This window comes from Linepithema humile, chromosome 5 (assembly GCF_040581485.1).
Source record: "Linepithema humile isolate Giens D197 chromosome 5, Lhum_UNIL_v1.0, whole genome shotgun sequence".
Taxonomy (NCBI): Eukaryota; Metazoa; Arthropoda; class Insecta; order Hymenoptera; family Formicidae; genus Linepithema; species Linepithema humile.
In genome coordinates, this window is record NC_090132.1 from 17,358,262 (window position 1) to 17,382,549 (window position 24,288).

Below are 24,288 nucleotides of genomic sequence, written 5' to 3' on the forward strand. Positions count from 1 at the left end.
AATGCGTTAACGCCGTAAATCATGCCTCTGTGATGTATTTTTTCCCCTCTGTCTTTCTTCTCCGACGCACGAAAGGCGCAACGCAACGTAATCGCTAACAGGTGCGCCGGGTCTGATTAGTCGCGGCGTAAATGGAGAAGCGCGAGAATTGCATCGGCAAAATGATGCGCTACTCTCCACCCGCGGCGCGACATATTTCACGTTCCTTCCTCGCGTATAAGCCACTATGCTCGCTCTAAAAATAATTTATAGTACGATGCACGAATCAGAGGCATTAAATGTCTCAGTTTTTGCAGCGATTATTCACGTGTGACTGCTGTCTTTCATGTAGTCTCCGCTTTGTATTTTGGATTCACTTTTGCAATTTCTTAATACGAAGAAAATAGACGACATAGCGAAAGAGAAAAACAGAGTTGGAAAAAAAAGTTGCAGACTTTTCTTACGCTTGGGAGCTACGCATAGTTATTCGGCGAAATCAGCGCTTCCTCGGGTGCGTTTTTGTTCGCCGGGATTAGTTCCAGCCTGAGGCGATGAGGTTGCACGAATCCATCAGGAGAATTGCTGGCACGATGCACTTGGGCATTCTAACAGTTTTAGCTTGTGGCCGCCTTATAAAAAATACGATTCCACTTTATTATTGCAAATTGAGCATCCGGAGTGCATTTAAGCTCCTTATTTCTCTACTTGCTTACGTATTTTCTATGCAGAGATGAGTGAAATCTAACAGTATTACATTTTGCAAAATGAAGATAAATAGTTGGTGCCGTTAAATGCGGTTTATTCACGGGAAGGGCGTTTCTTCTTGAACGTTGCCAACAATAATTGCTACGGTTGGTGATAGCATTACTCGGCGATTACCTCGACGAATATGCTTCAAAATCTCTGGCGTTAATAGAAATTTTCTTTCGTATAATGAATGATGTGGCGATAATTATTATGATTCTTTTGTGCGTGTAGTCACTGAGTGATCCAAACGAAATTTAATCGAAAGTAATTGTTATTACTTTTTTATGCAATAATTTTTAACATGAAATTTACACAAAATTCTTGTAATAAAAAATTATAGAATCACGAAGCATACATAATAGTGATGACTAATATTAACTACTTGGTATACATTCTAATTGGAAGACTGTCGTATAATAATCGACTGTAAGTACATAGGTCGTGGTATATAAGCGGTATATGAACGCGACTAATAGCGGAGTGAAAAGAGCATGCGCTGCGGAAAGGACGCATGAAAACAATAAAAAAGCGAGACCGAGGGGGTAGAATGCGGAAAAAGGAGACAAAAACGGAAAGGAACGAGAAAAACGGATATCCCGACTCGCGAGGATTCGACTGTTGAATGCGGAAGGCTCGACTCGCTATTAATTTCGCTTTTTACTAATTAACCTTGCGCGGCCGCGCGGAAAAAAGCCGTCTATACACAAAGCGCACGCGATGCTGCGTCGAGTTGCACGGATAACAACAGGCTCGTTCGCGGTGAACTCGAAACGACGTGAGTGCGAGTTCTGCACGTATTTGGTTGCATTAACAACAACATGGTGGACGACCGCATGCACCGGAAAACGTTTCGATATGCATCGCATGCGATGCAAGTGGTGGCGGATAATGTTGTGCGATACGCTCGAAAAAAAAAGAGGATCGCCCGTTAAAACTGCCGGGTATCTCGTTTTATTTTGTCGCCCGCAGCGGCGGTTTTCGATGTAAACGATACGGGCAACGCACGGTTCCGGGCCAAACCAGGGCGCAATTTCCTCTCTCTTTGCTCTTTCTTTTTTGGAGTGGAGGATGGAAGGGGGGGAAGTATTCGTCGACAAACTGGAAAAACTACGATGAAAAATGCGGCTAGAGGCAGCGCTAAGCGTAGGATTGGTTATTTCGCGCAAGTCCGGAAATGTATTTTTCATATTACGGAATGCCGCCGCGCGAGAGTGTAACGCGTTGCCCTTCGGTGGAATTTACGTCTCTTCGTCGCACACGTGGCGATATTTAATTTCCTCTCCGCAGGGAACTGTGTTCGCAAGGAAAATGCGAATTCACGATTCCATGAAAAATATGCGTTCCGAATCATATTACGTTTCCGCTGTAGCGCTTTTAAAATCTCAATGACGCGTCATTAGGTATTCTATTTTATTTACATATTGGATTCGTAAAACACACGTATCAAATTCCACAAAAATCGAAATTTACATTTAAAAGATAGATACGCATACTCGTGTATGTACAAGTTAAGAGAAGCTTGTTTTGTCGTGTCAAGTTTATAATAACATTTATGTATAATGTACAAGAATAATGTACAATTTATGTATAATCTATCGAGAAAGAGATAGATAATAGCTGCAATTTATTTAATGCAATCGCTCGACTCGCGGATTTTTAATTTTTCAACAAGCGACGCACGAATTTGCAATGCAACGTGCCTGAACGATGCATCCACAATAACAAGAATTTCCTAAGTAAACGACGAGAAGGGAGGCATTCGCGGGCCCATTAATTTCTTCTTCACGTTCACCGATGAACGACGTCGAATACCGATGAATGCGATGGCCGCAGATCCCAAGTTACATATGCACGATGATCTGTCACGGCCGGCATTTATTGCACTTCCGCTTACTTCTTTACTCGCTCGTCGATGGTGCTTCGCCGATTCGCAAATGAGAACGCATTCGCGAGTCCTCATCGTTTCGAAATGCAGGCGTTGCTTATCGACATCTACGAGAGTGCATTTAATATGCGATGCAACCTCATTCGACCGAATAAAACGACGATAAAAAAATATCTATTGACGAAGAAATTGTCCATTTGCTTGCCAACTTGTCTGCCTCGTCCACACGTTAATATCTGATGAATGTAAAGTATTAACGCTTCATCGGTATATAATTTATAGCAAGTAAACTATCGTTAAGTAGTTGCCCACGCATATTTCTTCGAAAACAAATTGTCGAAGATACGATATCTGTTCTTACATCATTGCGTCATTCTTAATCTACTTGTTCCATCTCTTAAAAGTAGTATATTCTTGAAAATGAATTAGAAGGTATGAAAAATAAGATAAATAAAGTAACAATTAATATTAGGAGAAAAAGGCGAAAAGAGCCGTTGCTAATTGTATATTATAAAATTACAAAGACAAACGTTTCTGCCTACGTTAGGCAAATAAAACGATATACGTAAGATATTCTTGATGACAAATAATTTCAAAGAAAATGTCATCAAAAACATCTTGCGTATATCGTTTTATTTGTTTGTAAACCGCTTAGACACTTGTGAAACCGTTTATTATGATATTTTAATTGTAACACTGATGAAGGCCTAACATAGGCAGAAACGTTTGTTTTTGTAATTGTATAATATAATATATTGCACGAACAACTAGCAACGGCTTTTTTCGTCTTTTTCTTCTAATATTAATTGTTAATTTAGTGGAGCTTTAGTATTATTATTAATATTTGATAAATAAAGTAGTCATTTTTTTTCTCTCTTTCAAAGGACTTAACCGTTTAAAGGCAAGCTCTGCGAAAGTGCGAACAAACATTGACACGTTGTCGCCGTGACACAACTCGTTAATAATAAGAGAAAAAGAGCATTGTGTAGCGTTTATTAAACCATGCGCGGTCTGTTGAACAATTTTACGCGTTCGCGTAACGCCACGGAAGAGCTAGAAGATGGTCGTCACGTCGATCCGCCGTGCTCCGAGTTTGCTTTTGTTCGGTGATAGGACGTGATGTCTATCCCGGTTTAGTTCCATACACGAGGAAGAGAGACGGGTCGGCGAGTTGGATGAAACTTGAATCAGCAATGTGAGCGTAAATCACTCACCGTGGCGGAGCGAAGCCACTGGTATTATTGAAGCCGCAAGGTTGCTCTTGCTCCTTTCGATACTCCTTTTTTGCTTCTGTTTTCCCACATTGCCACCTATAGCGCGTGCAAGCCAATGCAGTTACAGGTGCGAGGTGAGGTACTGAAGGCAAATAACCTTTCATCTTTGAAGTAAAATAAAGAGAGAACGCTGAGGAATAAAGTAATCCATGCAACTGGAATATTGAAACTCTCATCTTTATTTCACAGTTGATAGAAAATAACCGTCAAGATATAATTGTGTAAGGACACAAATTATTTTTCGGAGGATAGTTCAGATATTTTATATCCACAAGCTGTACGTGTCCAATGCCTTTATATACGCGAAACCTTCACACTTTTATCTCTCGCTTACACAGACTGCAGAAAGTCGACGTACCAAAGGGAACAATGATTTATCTTCCGAGTCTTGCTGTCTCTCCGTGCATCCGTGGGTGCTGGCGTGTATCTGCTGCGTTTGCAGATAGGCGCGACACTATTTTCAGCAATTTTATCTGCTCGCCGAACGACCTTCCCGGTGCGAGAGAGCGAACGTGATGCTACCCATGCATCCGCTGCTCACCGTTTTTCCCCGGTTTTATTCTTTTGTCTCGTTTCTCTTCGTTTTTCGTTCGTGTGTTCTGCGAAAGAGATTCTCTCCGCGTAATTGCGATACAATCTGATGCGTCGGGATTTCGTTTAACGATTACAGATAACTAACTATTCTCCAATCTGCGTGGGGCGCGTTGCATCGTTTTAAAAGGCGAGCACAGACGGCTACAATAGTTACTTTTTTGAGAAAAAAATACCTACGCGTCAGTTTAAATTAGCTAAAAATTTTTGAAAATATATTTTTATATTTTTTTTATATATTTTATATTTTTAAAAATATTTTTTTACAAACGCACGTGCGTCATATATTTGTATGTATTCGTATGAGTGCGTGCATTCTTTTTCCCACAATCCTAGGTCGCATCTGTGATCTCTTCATCCGGCATTTCTTCTGCTTGTTATAAATTGCCCGTTTCCGAGATACAGTGGTTTCCGTGCACTAGGCAAATCTCCTTCGCAGATTTCAAACGATGTTAAGCGCTCGTCTTGATATGCTCTCTCGTTAAAGAGGTTATTTTCGTGCATCTATCTTTTTACGTGTATAGAATTTCGTTTCTACTTAAAAGAAATTAAATAAAAATTTGGCAAGATTTATACTCTATATTTATTAATTTACAAGATATTTATTTTATCTTGCTTTATCCTGATTAATGAGAAATATATATCGAAACTTTTGAAGCACGCAGCAAAAGAGCAATGAGGAACTTGTACAACGCGTTTGGATGCGTCTCGCGCGCATATCCCCTAATAAAATTTCAGTATTATTCATGTAGAAATCACTCTTGACTTCCGACTGCAGACGAATTCACCCCACGCTGTTGAGAGGTAGGTTTGACGGTTCGAAAATAATTACCATACGTGCCCTCCTGCGCTGAGTTTGCCTTGATTTGCTTTATTCTGCGAGATCGTGTATAAGTGCAGTTTCAAGGTTCGATATTTCAGAACACGTTCGCAATGCACTTGAATCTCCATAATTATCGTGACGTTTCCGTCCACTTAAATAAACGTGATAAATTAGATAATTCAGAACGTATCCTGCGACCTTTGTATCGCTTTACTCGCCCGTCTCTCAAATTGAGAGTTAGGTCCTCATAAAAAGATATCGCGTATCGCTCCATCCGTCCTTCTTCTTACAATCTCTTTCTTCACTGCCGTCATGAGCGATACTTTATCGCACTGATTCCTAATGAGCTGCGCGAGAAACTATTAGGAGTGTCTGCGAGCGTGCGCGGTCAATTTAATTCAGTCGGTACGCGATATTAAACGTACGTATTTTTATAGAACATTGTAAAGCACTTGTGCAAACGCGTGTAATCTTACAGTGCCCGACTATTATAAAGACGATTTAATTTTGAAACGTGATCTGCGAGCCTGATAGCATATACATTTGATCATATTCGCATCTTGAGCCATTCATATCTACATCTGAAATGCGAGACTTTGCAATTATGATACGTGAAAAGAAAAATAATAAAGTCTTCTTCCTAGAATTAACTCATAAGGAATGGCGCTACTTTAATTTCGTTCTTCATTAGCGAGATTAATACCACACTCCGTTTTTGCTATAACCATACGAAAACTGGATTTCCTCAGTTAACGAGATTATTCCGACTTTCGTGTATTTTCTTTTGCACATGAGAAATTCGCTTCGCGCGAGTAATTGCCGGTGATTATCTCGCAGTGATTACTTCTTTCTTGATTGTTATTTCGTTCTCCTATATCTCTCCCATGTCTACTTTTAGATGAGATTAAAAATCTTTTACAGATAATTACTTTACGCTTGCTTCTCTCGATAATCAGTAGACGTTATTATATCTTTTCCTTTATCTTGTAGTTGTAGAAAGAACATTGCGAGCGGACATATGAATAAACTATTTTATTTAATTTCCGACTATTTCTATCTGGTCAGAGATGCCTAAATTTTTAACTAGCTGTAGTTTCTCAGTTTTCGTTTCTTCTCTATATGTTTCTTAAAAAAAAAAAAAAAAAAGATAAAAGGACCAGAAACGTTAATATTCGATGAAACACTGTATTCTTTAACAGTAAACAAAATTGAAGTATTGGCAATATAATCATTTTATTCTTTTATGATACTACCATGTTAATGAGACGTAAAGAATAGAATAGCACATCGTGAAAGGCTCCAAACAGCATTATGACCGCCAACAATTCTCGTTTCCGCATGCGATTAAAAACTCGTCAAAGTATTTTTATTCTATTAATTTTTCACGCCATTTTCCACGCTCAGTCGTTAATTATAACTTTGCTGTTTATTGTCGCGTGCATTTCGATTATAAAACTAATGATTGCTCGCTCTCTTTTATTCAACGAATATAAAAAAAATATTTAGGCCGCATGTGTGTAGTTTTCAGTACGTAAAGAGAACCGTCGGCCTAGCGCCGACAGACGAGGGCGCGCGCGGATAGGAACAGTTCTGGAGAGCCATAAAACTTTATGGTGCGTTTGCATCGACCGACCCTTCCCTTCCCTGCCCCTCGCCGGCTATCCCCATGGCAACGACCGACCCCCGAACGGAGCTACCCTGCATCCTTCTCGTTCTCTCTCGCCCCCTGTGGCCGTCTCTCCTTCTGCCACACGTACGCGTACACACTCTTTGCTCCTCACTCTCCCAATCTTTTTTTTCCTTCTCTCCAATGCGTGAATTTCACCGTCTTCTGTCTCTCACACATGCAAGAAGCTCCCGTCTCTCATCACCGCAGTCTTCAATACACAATTATTCTCCGTCTATCGTACATGCATTTTCTCCTTCCCTCTGCTGCCCTGCTACCTCGCTCGCTCTCTTCCTTCTTCCAGATCACTGGCCCGTGTTCGAATTTTTGCGCAGAGTGTACAATCAGAAATGAGTTCTACCGCGCAATCAGTCGCATTACCAATTCACTTGTACCTCCCCTGACAGGGCCAGCTAAAATAACTTAGCCCCTTTGCATCCAGCATTCGCATTTCGTACTCCAGTATCGTCTCATTGTGTCCTATCTACTCCGCCATATCGTATTACGTTTGCTGGCTGCCGACGAGAAAAGCGATGGTGTTTCTCGGCAACGAATTAGCTTGTCACGCTTTTCACCCTTTTTACCCCCTTTCCACCGACGTCATCCTCCTCCCCCCCCCCTCTCCCTGTCCCTGACCCTTTCCTTCTTTTCGCCGCAAGCGAGACTAAAGTCTGCCGTTAGCGAAAGAAAAGGAACAAAGAGGCGTTCTCGACACGACATAATCCACTAATAATTCAAGGAGACTAGACCAGCTCCGAATACGCTCGCGCACGGTGCCTCTCTCGTTGCTCTTCATCTCCTTCGACGAGAAACTGTCGAGAGAAAACCACGGTTTGTTTGTTCGTCCAGAATAAATAGCCCGCTCGTGGAAACGTGTGCACGCGTCTCTCCTCTCTTGCGCCCTTGCTCTTACGCGCCGTGCCGCAACGCGGCTATAAGGGGATGAAGTCTAAATCATACTGAAGGATATTTCTAACTTGTGTTTCCTAACGGGTCAGTGCACTGGCGTACAGTCGACTGGTTCCGAAAAAAGAAAAGTTTTTTTTATAATCCTCCTCTTAAATCAGAATTGCTTCGTAATTGTATTTCAGCGACTATATATGAATGAGAGTAGATGAATAGATGAATTCTGTGTTTCCTGATAAAAGTGGGATATGAATAGAGCGGACACAAATATATAACAAGTGCAAATCACAGGTGTAAGAATATAAATCACAAATGTCGCATCGTTTGATTCAGTCTTTCAAATACGAGCATTGTTACTTGCGGATATGCAACGTAGTGAATTTTGTAATAAAGAGCGGATACTTTCTGTGAGACCTTTTATTTTGGGCTGCTAGTTGATGTTGCTCGTTAAAGCTGCGAACGAAAACTGATGGAGCTGGATCTTCGTTCCAAGAACTCGAAGTATTTTGTCGGCAAATTTAGAAAGGCTCGGGCGGAGAGAAAATTATGTGATGTTTTATTAAAGAAAATATTTTGCATGGGAAAGAGAGAGAGAGGAAGTTTTACGGATCTATGTTTATTAGTTCGATTGGTTGTTTATAAAAATTGCTTTTATTGCATTTCCATAAAAATTGTTCAGGCCGAAAGAAATAGATGATGATGACATAGTTTTTAAAGATAAGAAGGGTTACGCGCGGACACGTAACAGCATTTAGTATCCGTTCTATATTCAATCTCCAGAGGACTCGTGTCTCCGCGGGGAATTCCGTTTACAATATAATCAACTGGTTACCGGCGCATGTGAAAAGGAAAAATGATCCACTAGGCTTCTGCAGCAGGCCTTTTTGAAGTCGCCAGGGTTTCGGATTAAAATAGGGAGGCTCCATTGATGTTACGATACGCACCCGCTAGAGGTGCGAACAAGACGCTGTAGACGTGCACGTCGGACCTTTGATAGAGGAACATGGCACACTTTGATGTTTTCAGGCGGTGAGTGCTGGTGTAATTAAAGAGCGGTTTTTTTTTGGTAATTAAATGTGCGCTGAACCGACAAAATTCAATAACGCTTTTGTGAACGAGATGTATACATTTACGATTTATTTCCAACTTTCGGATAAAATCAGATCAATACTTAAATAATATTTTACGAACAGAGAATTAATAACATTGAATTGTTTCTTTAAGAGTAAAATTGGTTCCAAATTTTAAAACATTACGAAACAAATACGAATGTAAATTTCTAATGTTTTCGGGATTATTCTTTTAATTAACTAATTAAGATTAATTTAATCTTAATTATTTTAATTGCATTGTGCGATTCTCTCGATAATTTTTGCAAACGGACAATGTAATAAATAAAGAAATAGTATGATAGATTTGTATCGCGTTTCATCCCATTTTATTTGTGCAAAAGTTTTAATTTTTCTTGAAAGAAATATTTCTTTGGAATTTTGAAGGGTTTTTCGTCTACTATGAGTCACGTTTCTCTTGTCACAGTTCTCTTTGTTGGAAGTTTTCTTTTTAGTCGTTTAGATTGAAGAACTCGGAACGTCACGTTTACGACGTGAAAAACCGATAGCGATGGTTACAGGAAGCAATTTCCTTTCTCGCCTTATAAAAGTCAAATCGTTAGGATCGCTCGTTTAAGAAATTATTACCGGGAGGCTACAAGACTCGTTGCATCTTTAATGAAGGCGAAATGATCATCATTAAATATTCATCATATTTTCTTGCGCTCGTTATATCTCTATATTTTTATAAAAATACTCTTTGCAAAAATCGTTTGTGATATAAACTTGAATCAACTTTGATAATCTTGAATCGCGCAATAATGTATGTAAAATTAATTTCTTTAGTGATAATTGATGTGATTTAATAATTACAAAGCAATGTAGTCCGTGATATTTGAGTTTAATGTAACACACGCCTGTGCGTTTCTCTAAAGCTCTTTCATATGATTAAAATATGATTTAAATGTTTTCGTTCTAGAACTTTGGTGTTTTATTTAATGTTTGCAACTTTACTTCTTGCGAATTAATTTTACTTTGGAAAGTGGACGGTCGGCGATAGATAAGATTCCGGAAAGATGCGAGTTATTACTAAGTTTTAGAAGACTGCTTAAAGAAGGAATGGAAAGGCATACCGTTTTTCCCGCTATCTCTTGCGTCTCAGCCTTTTCGGCAGCCTTCTTTCAAGTCCTCCTCTGTTTAAAAGACCCGTTTCTTCTGGACGTTGCGTTTACAAGGTAAACGCCTTTGAGACAGAGATGGGAGAATGAGAAAAGCAGACCGGGATATAAATCGCTTTGAATACCTTTCACCAGACTACTATTTCGACGTTTCGCTTCAAGATCCACCCACCTTTTGTCTCAATCGTTTTCTTTGAAACGAAGACATCAGATGTCCGCGAAACGTAATATTAGTTAAATTAACTATAAACGTCGAGATAAAACGGATACATCAGCCATTGTCATCGAAACAATGCGGCCACTCGAGACTACAATATCACAATTATGATAATAGAGTCCAGTGATGATAAAATATCTATTATTTTGAATTCAGCATCTTCGTCAGTCGTTTGTCAAATTTATTTTATAATTTTCACAGTAATATTTAATTGAGAAAAAGAGAAACGCGCTACGGACCAACATATGTTCTTCACTACAGCGAAATAAGCACCTTAATCATCCGAAGTAAAAAGTTACTTTCTTCGAGCCGCCTTTTCTTTTTCCGATACCGATAATATCGGAAAAACCGGCGAATACTATTTGCTCCTGCTATCTTCGAAGTTCTTACATCGAGAAACGTCGGCTCGCTTTTGCGCGCGCTGATATTAAAACTTTAATAACAAGACGAGCTCTTATACAGCAGACTTGCTTCCTGGAATGCTTTCACAGGGGAAGCTAGCGTTTCGATAGTCCCGCAGATGGAGGACTTACACTTAAAAGTCTCTCTATCGATATCGTGAATCGCGTCAACAAGTTCTTGGCAGGCGTGGAGCATATTTTGCGTCCTTTTATTCCTTTCTTCATGCCGCTTGCGTAGAACTCTCGATATTTCTGAACTTCTCTGAACGATCTTCTCTCGCTCGACTGGCTCCAAACGACTTCCATTCAGCACTTCATTAACTCATTAACTCCAATTTTGTGGCAGTTCTCTATAGCAAGCGCGCGACCGCGCAATTTGTCATTTTCTTTCAAATGAAGCGACTTGTGTGGTTTGAATGGCGATAAGAGTGTCTATAAATAAAAATCGTCCTTTATCATTTGAATTTACTTCGTATTAAAATTAGTATAATGATTACGCTTGTTTGATTAGCTATCAAGCTACTGAATGCGTTAAACATATGGGTGGTAACAGAGAAGATTTAGCGCGGACGCGTTGCTCGGCATTGTTATGTCTGACGATAGACCGACCGGGACTACTGACATCTGGGTGGTCGTTGCGCTAAACGGGGAATGATGCGCATCTGTCGACGTGTTCTTATTTTGTCGATGATTATCCTTTAGAAAAAAAAGCTATATCTCTTACACTTCAGATCGATGATTATCCTTTAGAAAAAAAAGCTATCTCTCTTACACTTTATTAGATATCCATATGGCGGATATGATACGTTTTGACAATCAAAAGTATTGATTTCGTTTGAACAATCAAATCGCTGCTGCACGATATATGTATCTCGAAGAAGGCCAAGATATGATCTTGATCCGGTGCACCAATTGCAAGAAAAGTCTCTTAATCCCATTTTATTGAATACTCGATATTCGCAACTAAAGTCTGAATCGAATTACAATGTATGTATTCTGCGAGGCAATCAATGCTCAAGTGACGCTTCAAAATTCTTGTAGACAGAGGCAATTAAAATCCCATCTGTATGTTGCGAGCAACCAGCTAGGAGGGTTGTTGAAGATACCAGAGTATCGGCCTCTTCGATCAAGGCTGCCCACGTAACGAACAGCGATAAAAATAAAGGACGTTTGTTCACATGCCTAAAAAGAGAAGTAAAAAGATCATTCCGCTTATATAATCCCCATGCAAATGAAAAGTTTTTGAAGTGTACAATTTGTCACACCTGAAAGCACTAGTATTGGTATATTATTATTTTTCTTCTCTGTATCTTTATTATACGTTATTTTTACTATCATGTTCGTGACGTAAGTGCATTCGTGTCTGTTAATTAGATTCGTGCGCGGAGAAAATTTTATGTATCAAAAATTACTTCAGCGGTAGCCGGAATCGTAAGAGGAATTATATAAATTTCAATACTGTAGCCGTTATATGAAAAACGTAGTGAAAATTTTTGTAATTCCTTCATGGTCCGCGGCCACTGCCGCGCATAGTAATTTTTGATATAAAATTTTCTCCGCGTAGGATGAAAAGGACGAAATCATACACGTCATATAAAACAGCCGGAATTTTAATTGAATTGATAAAAAAATTCCGCATGCCATACGATAACGCATAGATGCTTAGAAAAGGGTTGAACCGACGAAGATGCCACGATCGACCTTCAACCCAAGGTTGTCACCGGAGACGATCGGGTACGCTAGTCGCGTATACACGCCCGCGGATCCGTGGCGCTTGTATGTGTAGCAGGCTGTTTACACGAAAGTTAATCTCGACTGCGCGAGGTTACTGGATGCTAAAGGAGCGGAGAACGCCGGCGAAGGAGGGCCGCACGTGTACGATGATAATAATAAACGTTACCTGCTCCCTTTGCTTCGTTTCTCTCTCTCTCTCTCTCCTCCCTTCCTCTTTCGCTTTCCACCGCTCTCGCGCTGTGCGTGCGCTGCCGGCGGTTTCTTTGATCTGTCGCTTCGTTTGTGCATTTAAACACGACTCGCCGGGACGTGGAGAGTGAAGCAGTGAGAGGCGACGAATGGAAAGAGACGGAGAGAAGAACGTACACCGATTAGGGGGAAACGGGGCAGGAAGGGGATGTAGACATCACGGGAAGAAAGGGGTGAGGACGGAGTAGAGAGAGAGACGATTCCACAATGAGAAGAGAAAAGCGGCTCGAGTGGCCTGGCAAAATCTCGTCTGGACCTCCGAGAGATGAAGTGAGACTTCCGTCATTGCAAACGAGCTTTCCTCCTCGCGACTGCGACCTTCAACCTCCTCCTCCTCCCTTCGTACGGTTTCTCTTTGCCTCTCTTTTTCTTTCTCTTGTTTTGGCTATCCTCTCTTGAGCCTCGCGACTTTTTGTCGTAGCTTTGTCTACCGACAACTGTTGGCATCCTCAAATTCGCTTCCTCGATGATACCTCCTCGAGATTAATGCTCCTCAAATGGAATCAATGCTGTAGTAGTGCATTTTCGACGCAAGCCCTCTAAATTGCTCGCCTTGTTCGCCGGCGAGCACGCGTCGGTGCCGAGGTAGGACAGAAGGGAGAGAGAAAATAACAATCAAATGGTTCTCTGCCTCTTCCCAGATTCGTCAAGTGCCGGGATCCGACGTTGTAAATCGCTCGTGGAAATTTTCACCACTAATTTCGCGCAACGATTCGAGGCAGGCGGTGCGCGGTATTGGAAGCTCGATCAATGATCAGGCTAACGGGAGTTGGAAACGAACTGTCATGTGGACACGTGACAACCTCAGAGTTCATTCCCACGAACTGGCGACACTGAAAGCGCATCTCGTGGGGATGACGTTCGATTGGGTACTGCGAAACGCGCAGCAACCAATCGATTTTGAACGATCCTTCCGTTAACATTTACACATTTGACAGATCAATCAATTTGCTAGATACGAACACGTCTTGTGCATTAGATTTATAAGCTGTAAAAGAGCGCATATATCTCTGTGCATCGCTAGCGGCAAAGGGATAATTGTTTGCAATATATTCGTTTGATATACGCACGCTGACGATAACAGCGATATAGATATATATATATATATAAACACTGTGCACTCTCTAACGCGATAGAAATTATTGTTACAGTCTGGAGGATTCATTTTCAAAGCGTAATCGCGCTTACGTGCGATCGTTCGTTGATAAAGTCTTTCGTTGCGCCACGCTGAGTCTGCAATCTGCAGTGCATCACGTTGTCATCGGGAGGGAAAAAGACGATGGTAAAGAAAGTGCCGACGGACAGAAGTCGTCGGAGGTAGAAAGACGAGGCACTAAGGATATTAATAATACTATCTCGGAAACTCGAGAGAGTGCAATCGTTTCCGTTTAACGGATAACCAGACCCTTCCGCGCCGTTTGCAAAATGATAGGATATCTCGCAGATTCTAAATGTGCTTCTGTAAATCAAATAAAATTTGCCGGTTTTATTAAAGAAATTTTTTACAGCATTCTTAGGGATAGATGTGTGATAGATTATTTAATGAAAAAAAATATCTATTAAAGTCAGATAATTTCTGAAGACGTAATAATTTTATATTTTCAAATAAACGTAAAAAATGGAAGAAAGATTTGTGATTTGATTCACAATTAGGATTTTATTTTACGAAACGAAGCTAATTGAGATTAAAAGCTACCACCGCCGTTCCGTCAACGCTCCAGTTGTCGTGCGGTAACAAATTGATCGTGCACTTTGGAGAAGTGGAAATCGTCGTCATTACGTTCGTGAAAACATGTCTATCCGAGCTAAATTATCGCGAGCCCGCATGCTCCAGCCGATCCGGTGCAACGCACATGCAATTTGCGAGGACCGTTTGGATGTAATTTTTCGCGTGTTAATGACGCACGTTTTTCTTTCAACTATTGGCGTATTTTTTAACGAGGGACCGCAGGCGCGCGTAATTACGTTTCATTTTATCCGCCGAGGGTGCCAGCGCGGCGGATCGATTTCACGGTGGTGGACTAATGAATCAAATTAATGAACGAAGCCTTATCGTCCACACGGTCTTCGGCAACTGTTGCCTTGTGAGTTACGACGCGCCCTTCTCGCCTTCGCCAGTTGGGTAACTAGCGTTACTACTCCCCGCCGCATAGTTGAACGGATCGAGGCTTGACTTTGGTTTCCTTCATTAAGCGGGATTCCCGAGTGTAGATTTACCAGTAAATATTCACCTACGTGCAGTCGGAGTGGCGCTCGTCGAAATTACCGTGATTCATCGCCCTCAACATTGCTTCGTTCCGTCAATTTTTCCGTGATTTTCAGTATTCTTACTGCGCGATAAATAAAAAAAAAAAAAAAATTTAAGAACTCAGTTTTACAAATAAATAATGTATCAATGTAAAAAGATGTGGCGAGTATCATCGGATTAAATGCTCTTTCCGAATCGATACGAGTTCGTCGCGCTCTCGAACAATGAAATCTCAGACAATTCCTCCCGCAAAATCCAAATAAGTTAGAAAAAAAACGCGCTTCCGATGCGAAGGACGGTCGGCTGAGAGCCTTCGGCTCTTCCTTCGGTTTCTGTCTGTCCTTCAAGACTAATACATAGAGATGCGTCCGCGTCGCACGATCGCAGCTTTGATGAGCGAGCGAGCTCTCTCAACGTGTTCGTCGCGACGAACAGCCGCGAAGAGTCGAAGAGTAGAGGCGGAATGGAACACGTCCTCTCGCTTAGTCGATGTTTTATTTGACTTGATTAAATTCGTCGAGAGAAGCGAAGCCGCGCGCGCGTTCTTCTTTCTTGCATTCGTTTTCAGACGACCGACGGCGGGTTTGATCCGGGACGAAAGCAAAAACGGGAAAGAGTGGCGATGGAAGGAATCGACCTGACATTCTCAGGAATCGAGGATCCTCCCCCCCCCCCTCCCCCTTTACCGCTCTCCTTTCGCCCTCTTTCCCTCTTCTCGCCGACTTCTATCTCCACGGAGAGAATTGCTTTCCCTCCCATTGTCCTGCGCGCGAACGCTCTTTTCCCATTCTAGAATTCCAGCCGGTCCCGCGATATCCGCGCGGTTATACCGTCGTTGCTCCGATGTTGACGTGCCCTTCCTCCGCGTGCCCTTTCCCGCGTCCTCAACGAGAGGGACGGCGGGAGGACAACATTGAACGTCGCGAAGAAATTGAAGGTAGAAGTCGTTTATTTCGTGCGCCTCTCTCCTCCCGTGACCGTCCATTCCGGGCGTCGTCACGTTCCGATTTTCTTTACCGAGCTGCGAAACGCAGTGGAATCTCGCCGAGGGGACGGAATGCCGGTGGGAAAAAAGTCGCTCGGTACACGTAATTACCCGCACTTGGTACGCCACTCGCGACATTGCGTATAAAATCTCGAATTATTAGCGCTATAAATTTGCCACGTCTAATATCCACACGATATTGATAGTTTACAGTTTTCTTTCGCGTTATTGCGCACACATGCTGCCCGCATGCGATTGCGTAGAGAATTTATATTGGCTTATATCGTATAATAACTTACATATATTTTAACTATTAATAATAATCCAGCAATTGTCGGATAATCAATGGAAATAAATGTTATTCCTGTAATATCTTTTTTTTATAACGCTAAGGTAAACATTCAGCGCTGCAGTACCTGCTTCTACTAACACTTCATTTAAACACCCGCTTACCTTTCTCCACCACACGTAATACAATACACCGCAAACATTTGCCTGATCGATTGCTAATCAGGAGGCATCATTTCTGTTTCAGGGATCGGCGAGGCGAGCGTGCGGCTGCATGAACCAAAATTATCCGACGCGATCCGCGTGGGCAACGAAATCGAGCTTGAATGTCACGTCGACGGGACTGGCGAAAAGACATACGAGTGGTTCAAGTTAGTTGCTCTCCGTTTGTTCTAACTTCGTCTATTTACCTGCGCGTCTCGCACGATAATGGGGAGCGGTTAATACCGGAAAAGCCGCCGGGATGCGAAGGACGGCGCGACGTAGGGATGGGGTAGGCCGGAGCGAGGGAGCGCGCCAACAATAAGTTCGTAGCGTAACTGACACCCGACATTTGCGGAACTGGCCTGGTGAATTATGAAGTGACACTCCCTCGTCCCGGCGTGTGCCGTCAAGAATTTCATCTCCGACGTCACCTTGAATCATCTCTTCTCGTCGTCGAATAGTCGTGACGTCCAGCCTCTCGCGAAACACATCGTTTATTCGATGGGGTTTAATGATGTCGGAGATGTTACGCGTTGAGATTTGCTATTTTTTTCAGTCGGAGATTATCGTGCGAGATCGTTTATCAATTTTATCGATTGATCGTAAATAGTATATTTGGAAAAATAAGAAAATCTAGAAATGCATGCGTGTAGGATTGTGAATTAAACACCGCAATATTAAAATCATGCAAAGGAATAGCTTGTCAGAGAAGTCGTCGCGAAGAATAAATTCACAGCATTTCTGTCTAAATATAGAAATAACAGCGCTGTAACCGAGCAGGGTTTGACTTGACGTAAGATAATTTGCACATCTCGTTGAATTGGTTCGAGTCACAGCGAAGATTGTTTGTTTATTTTACAGAAATACGGAAAACGTGCCACTGGGCGAGCATATCGAGATAAAGAAAAACAAACTGAACGTATTGCACATACATCAAGCGGTTGCCGAGGATAGTGGCATGTATACCTGCCTGGCCAAGAACGAGGCGGGATCCGCAGTGACCGAGAGCTATCCGTTAATCGTTTCCGGAAACGAAACTGCAGTGCTTAAGACCATTCCGAGAAACCTGATTGCCAAGCGTGGCGAACCAGCTGCCCTGCATTGCAAATTCGAGGACGCCGATGAAATGCTTTGGTTCTTGAAGGATGTCGGTCAATTGACGTCCGACGATGAACGGACGATTTTTCAAAATGGTTCTCTCTTGATACACGCCGTCGAACAAAGGGACCAGGGATTTTACTCCTGTCATGGAATAAGAGACGAGAGTAAAGTCAGTTATACGGTGGAATTACAAATTGCCTGTAAGTGCCGAAATTTTTTAAACCGTACATTCAAAGAATTCGATATAACAAATATATATTAAAATTATACAGTCTTAAATTTTGACATTAATTGAATTATATACATGATTTTTGAACGGCAATTAATTAACATAATTTCTCATTACGTTTCTCGAAAGCACAAATTATAGAATTCTAAATATAAATACAACTTTTTAGATTTATTAAACTTTTCAACGGACGCCTTCGAACCGAGACTTCCCACTCAGTTGGCGATTGTCGGCGAGGATCAAGAATTCCAGATAAGCTGTCTGGCGCCCTTGGGGGTTCCGCCGCCTAAAGTTTATTGGAGAGATCCCATGGGACATATAATAAGTGACACCGGCCCAATTCGCGTTCAAGATGAGACGCTCATCATTGCGAAAGCACGAATGGGCGAGGACGAGGGCAATTACACCTGCACGGCCGAGAATCTCGCCGGTGAAACGGATACATCCGTCCAAATAATTATATCCAGTAGGTTCTACGAATAGATAATTAGGCATATTTTTTTTTTTTTTTTAAAGAATGCAGCTTTTAATGACACATCGATTTAATCTGACTAAAATTCTCATCGCGAAACGAATCAAAAGATTTGATAATATCCATTTCCATTAATTTTCAGCGCCACCGAATATCATAAGTTCCCCGGTGTCGCTCAATGCGTTGGAAGGTGACTCCGTGACGTTAAGTTGTTCGTATTCCGGCTTGGAACCATCGGTGACGCCGCACGTGCACTGGTTAAAGGACGGGTCTCAATTGAAGGAATTGAGCGGTCTGGCGAGATACCGCGTAATCGATAATCACGGCAATGTTACCTTGCACTTCAAGAGCGTCGATCTGTCTGACAAAGGACACTACATGTGCCAGGTATTCACCGCGGGATTCCCGTCCGTGTTTTCGGACCCCGCTATGCTCGTCGTCGAGGAAAGGCTGAAATTCTCGCCGCAGCCCGTCAATAAACGCCTGGAGCTCGGCACGACGGCGAAGGTGTCGTGCAAAGCCCAGGGTGCCACAAATCCCACGGTGAAATGGGTGAAGGAAGGCCTGAACGAGGACGAGGAATTCCCTAAGCACGTTCAGGATATCAACGGCACTCTGCACTTTAACGGCGTGCTGGAAGAGGACAAGGGTCAATACACTTGCATCGCGAGCAACGCTCAGGGATCCATTAATCATACGATTAGCATCGATGTAGGTCGTAAGTATCGAGATTCACCGCGTCTTAATCAAATAATCAATTAACGTGCTCGGATATGTTCCGCAGTCGCGCCCAAGTTCACGATACAGCCGCAAAATCCGACGGAGGCGATCGAGGGCTATCCTGTGATGTTACACTGTGCCGCCGAGGGTGATCCCACGCCGACCATTCGATGGGACAAGGATTCTACTATGAACAATTTTGATAATACTCGATTCAGTATACTAGTTAACGGAAGTTTGTACATTAAAGAGGTATATCTTAGTGACGAGGGGAAGTATGGTTGTACCGCTGGTAATAGAATTGGTGGATTGAAGCGAGAAGAGGTTCAATTAATTGTAAAAGGTGTTTATTATTATCATTATTAAAAGTTATTGAACTCTACTCTAACATGATTGAAATCGGTCTTATGACAATGAGATAATAATGATTTATATTTTAGCTGGAGATGGTTATAGAACCGATATGGACTTAGAAGCCAATGATGACGGTTCAATGATGACTAAGACTGTGACGATTACTCTGAGCGCTGCCGCGGCGTACATGGTGCTCGTCGTTGGCCTCATGTTGTACTGTCGCTACCGACGTCGTCGTAGGAAGCAGCAATATTTACAGGAACAAACAGAAAGTATGATTGTTAATATTCGTTTATGCAATAATTGTATGATACGATACACATATTTAACTTGACACGTATATTTTTGAATTCCAGATAAAATGGAGAACGGCGACGTACAAGAGGAACAAACAGAATTGAAGGAAACCGGCAATAAAATGAATTCAACAAGCAAGAAAAAGGAGAATCGCGATTCTCACAATAAGAGCGACGGCGCGGACACAGCCCAGAGCCAGAGTAGTAATCAATCCAAGAAATCCAAGTCAAATTATGACAAGCTCGCTGTTTCGCGAAACAACCTGAAAGAACTGAAACCTCTCGGTCGAGGCGAATTCGGCGAGATCTATTCTACGAAGTTTCAGACCGATGGCGACAAGGAATCCACTGTCATGGTCAAGAGTCTTACGAGCACGAAGGACGAGGCTGCTCTCCTGGAATTTAAGCGTCATTTGGATCTCCTTCACAAACTTGATCACGAGAATGTCGTCAAGTTGATCGGTATTTGTCGAGAGGAGGAACCTGACTACATGATCCTAGAATACACCGACTGGGGCGACCTGAAGCAATTCTTGATTGCTTCGCGAAAAGACAACAATCCCAGTCCGACGCATGAATCGAAACCGCCGCGCGCGCCTCAGCTATCGGTGGCGCAGATACTATCGCTGTCGAATCAGGCTGCGAAGGGTCTGAAACATTTGGCCGACAACCGACTGGTTCACAAGGACATAGCCGCGCGTAACTGCCTGATCGCCAGCAACCTGACGATCAAGATCTCTCTGCCGTGCATGACCAAAGAGCCGTATCAGCAAGAATACACAAAACATCGGAACCAAGTAATCCCACTAAGATGGCTGCCCTACGAGGCTGTATATGAAGACGAGTATTCCACCAAGAGCGATGTATACTCGTTCTCGTGTCTAGTCTGGGAGATGTTCCATCAAGGTGAATTGCCATTCAACAAGATAAATGACGAGTCCATACTGGCTCAGCTTAAGGCGCAAGCGCTCACGTGGAAGCCGCACAAGGCGGCGCCGCCGGCTCTTCAAGAGCTGCAAACTCAGTGCTGGGCGAATGATCCGCGCGAGAGACCAACGTTCGACGAGGTGGTTTCGAAAATCGGCGAAATTGTGGTCGACAGCTGCTTGTAGGCTAGAATCGTGGCGGAATTGTGCGAGGCTCTAAACATCAGAAAATACTGCAATAAGGGTAATGATTGTGCGGAGCTGCATGTCGAGAGGTAAGGCTGACAAGCGCCGATGATCGCGCGGCGATGATCTCTTCCGAAACGAGGAAGAGGGTTCTCAAGAATGCCGCGGCTTCGCGCGCGCGTGAGAATAATTAACCGGCTTTTATATTAACGCTTTGTATCAATTATATATATGCATAATGGATCATAGAGAACACCACCTCTCTTTTGTAAATGAAAAGTGCTTGCTCATTAATCATTGAATGCGCGGGGATTATATGTTTTAATGACGTTGCTAAGCAGGTATGCCTGAATCGTATCGCTAAGCGTGATATATAGACTACGTGGGAATTTTCAATTCACGCGTGTCGTCGTATGTATCGTTCAATACGTTTATACATGATCGAATGAACAACACTTCCACTGTATGAAGAATTTCGATATATTTTGTATATGAAGCTCGGGCTTCACAGATTCATTTACTATCATTTTGAATATTTTTTTTAATTTTTTATCTCGTGAGAACAAATCTGGTCGTTTTCCAAAATGTAAACGTAATCGAATATTTTACGCGATCAACGGTATCTCTGTCTATATTGCTTCCGTAATTTTATAGGCAGGACATAGTGAGATTGTTAGTTCCACAATAATTATTCGTATTACAGTATTTTATCGCGTCCACTAGCTTGATAAGGAAATAGTATTTATTTCGAACAGCATCTCCGTTCCAATGACTGGTTTATCGTTGGATTAAGCAACAATCTGCATGGGCCCATTACACGTTATTACGCAATTAATGCAATACTTAGTAGACAGTATATAATAATAGGTATGATCACCACACATCGAATATTCGTAAGATACATTAATTGTTAGATGAGCCGAAAACTGATGACGGGAATGATTAATCGTATCGGACGAAATTTAGCGGACGATATCGATTGAACGTCGGTGATCAGACTCGGTGCTGACATGCATATTAAGAAAGTATCACGACCATATCACTATATCGAATAACGAAGGAAATCTTATCTCCGCCTATTTACTTCTACATCGCGCTACATCGCTAAGACATAAAATTGAAGAATTATTTATAATATATATTTATGTGTAATAAGAACGCAAATCGACCATTTGTATTCGACGGAAATAACGGCCTTGTACATACCGATGGTATATACGTGTAAGTTCTTTTTAAGTACGAAAAACTAGCATGAATCGTCGTGTTAATCTTTGTTCAAACAATTCGATTTTTTTTCCCGATGATCTTTTAATGCTCGAAGGAATTTTTCGTCGTATTAATATCAGAGATAAAGGGTTTTGCAGCGCGTACGTTTAAATGCTGATGCGCAAGGAAACGATAATAAGATACAGCATATACAACACGAAAGCCTATTTTTACATATGGAAATTAGAATCAATCAGATCGGACGAGGAGAGAAGTATCGCTCGCGATATTTTTGCATCCGGGATTTACGCTTTGATATATAGCGCGAACAATCTAATGCAATGGTCCAATAACAAGAATATTCCGAATACATATTCGACTCCATATTACACGATTTGTACAACGAAAATTGACGTTCGTATCTTAACAGTACATAAGCTATAATATTGTCCCTACTTCCACATTTAATTCTACTGTAAGGAATACTCATAAAACTATTATAGCGCGCATTTGCTTCCTTCGTTTTATACAAGACTTTGATGAAGATATTGATGATCTCAAAAGAGATAGTTCGAAGGGGGTACAAAAGACAACATCTTTTTTAGTCATGCAAGATAGCAATGCTCACAATAGTAACAAATGATAAGAAATAATTGTGATTTTATAACTTGTCCCGCTTCGGACATATATGTGTTACATGTACTTGGCTCTAATAACTTATTAAAGATTAACGCGCACAGAGCCATGCAAAAAGAACGTAACTGCATTCGGTTTCGTCGATCGCGTATGTATATATATGAGGTATACTTTATAATTTATAGTTTTTGAAACCAAAAAAAAAAGAGAGATTGGAATGCCTTGCTAGTTCATTATCGCTGATTGTCGATCTTTATCGTGGTTTTAAAATATAGAGCAATGTCTTTATTGAGAAATAATATATTGATAAACCATGAATTGAAATCAGTTTGTTCAATTCTAATAAGTTATTTTGAAATATTTATCATTGTGTGCTATGTCGTCTAGAAATTTAAAAAAAAATTTTTTTTTAGAAAGAAATGTTTTATTCAAAGAGCAACTAAGCGAATCGTCGGCTCTGTGCATGCTGATATAAGTATAATGTATCATATACGCGCATATAAATGAACGAAGCATTGAAGTCACTCTGCAAATGGCCACGAATCTACATAATGTAAAAAGATCATAATCATGATAAATATGATCGTTCTCTAATCTAAAGCACGTTATACCGAGCGTAGCGTACAAATCACGAAAACATTTCGCCTGTGAAATAGGCCCGTGTCTCCGTGAGCGCTTTAATTAAGAATATGTAAGAGCACAAAATGAATAATCTTTCAAGATAATGGATTATCAGAGCTCGTAATGTCTCGGCGAGCGAATCTTGTAATGCTTCCTAAATGTTCGCTATATTATATGTCAAGAAATACTCTTGTGATCAGTGATGGCGAGCATGCTTAGAGATTACTGCGAAATTTTTTTTACCTATTTTTCATATTTTATTTCACGAAGTCTCGACAGACTTAAAGATGGTTAAAATTATTCGAATGGAAAATTAATTTAAAGTATTTCTACAATTCAAATATAATTCGATATTTTTATCGAACAGAAATTTTTGTGGAAAGTGAAACATCTGAAAAAGAATCGAGCTATATGTGGAATGTGCGATAAGGCATGTCTGAATGCAAGACGGTATCCTAAGCAAATATTCATACTTACGACCCATCATTGCTTGTAACATAAATTACACTAGGATCTTGCAGCTATCCAGCCCGCACTCTACGAATACATAAAATTAAAGCCAATTATTCAAGTCCCCATGTGCTCATATAATTCGCTCAGATATTTATCGTAAACGACCACCACTGCCATAAAGATAGCGACAAGGCAAGGAAGGTAGCAATGAATTATACACGAAAAGCTACCTATTATGTCTAATATGTAATATGTCTAGTCATACATGGTGACAGAGTGAACAGCGTACGAAAAGCTCATTTGAATAACGTTCATATCCTTAGGCGTTCCAAATCGATTTTTTTTACAATATTTTGTAAATATTTGTACTTTTTTATCTATATCTCTCATACTTATGAATTTTTGGAATAGTATGTGCTACGATTAAATAAAGAAAAAAAACAAGTATATATTGTGTTATAATAATCCTGATTCCGAATCTTATTCCATATTAAATAATTTAAGCTGTTGAACGAAGACCTGATAGCGTCCTCTTTTTTAATTTCTATTTCTTTTAACTTTAATTTTTAGTTTTGTTTTATTTAACTCCACCTATTTTTACAACAGTATAATTTACTATGAAAATTTTGACAATTTTATTATTTGTGAGAAGTTTCTTGGAGTC

At 41.1% G+C, this 24,288-nt stretch overlaps 1 protein-coding gene across 1 annotated transcript in view; it reads left to right on the plus strand.

The window, feature by feature from the left end:
- Positions 1–24,071, plus strand: part of LOC105669336 (tyrosine-protein kinase-like otk) — a 39,429-nt gene extending 15,358 nt beyond the window's left edge. The window contains exons 3-9 of the mRNA XM_012362235.2: positions 16,468–16,591; positions 17,286–17,725; positions 17,924–18,220; positions 18,369–18,944; positions 19,011–19,289; positions 19,387–19,572; positions 19,657–24,071. Coding sequence (XP_012217658.1) covers positions 16,468–16,591; positions 17,286–17,725; positions 17,924–18,220; positions 18,369–18,944; positions 19,011–19,289; positions 19,387–19,572; positions 19,657–20,708 — 2,954 coding nt within the window. The 3' untranslated portion in view covers positions 20,709–24,071. The remainder of the gene's footprint in view (positions 1–16,467; positions 16,592–17,285; positions 17,726–17,923; positions 18,221–18,368; positions 18,945–19,010; positions 19,290–19,386; positions 19,573–19,656) is intronic.
- The last annotated feature ends 217 nt before the right edge of the window (positions 24,072–24,288 follow it).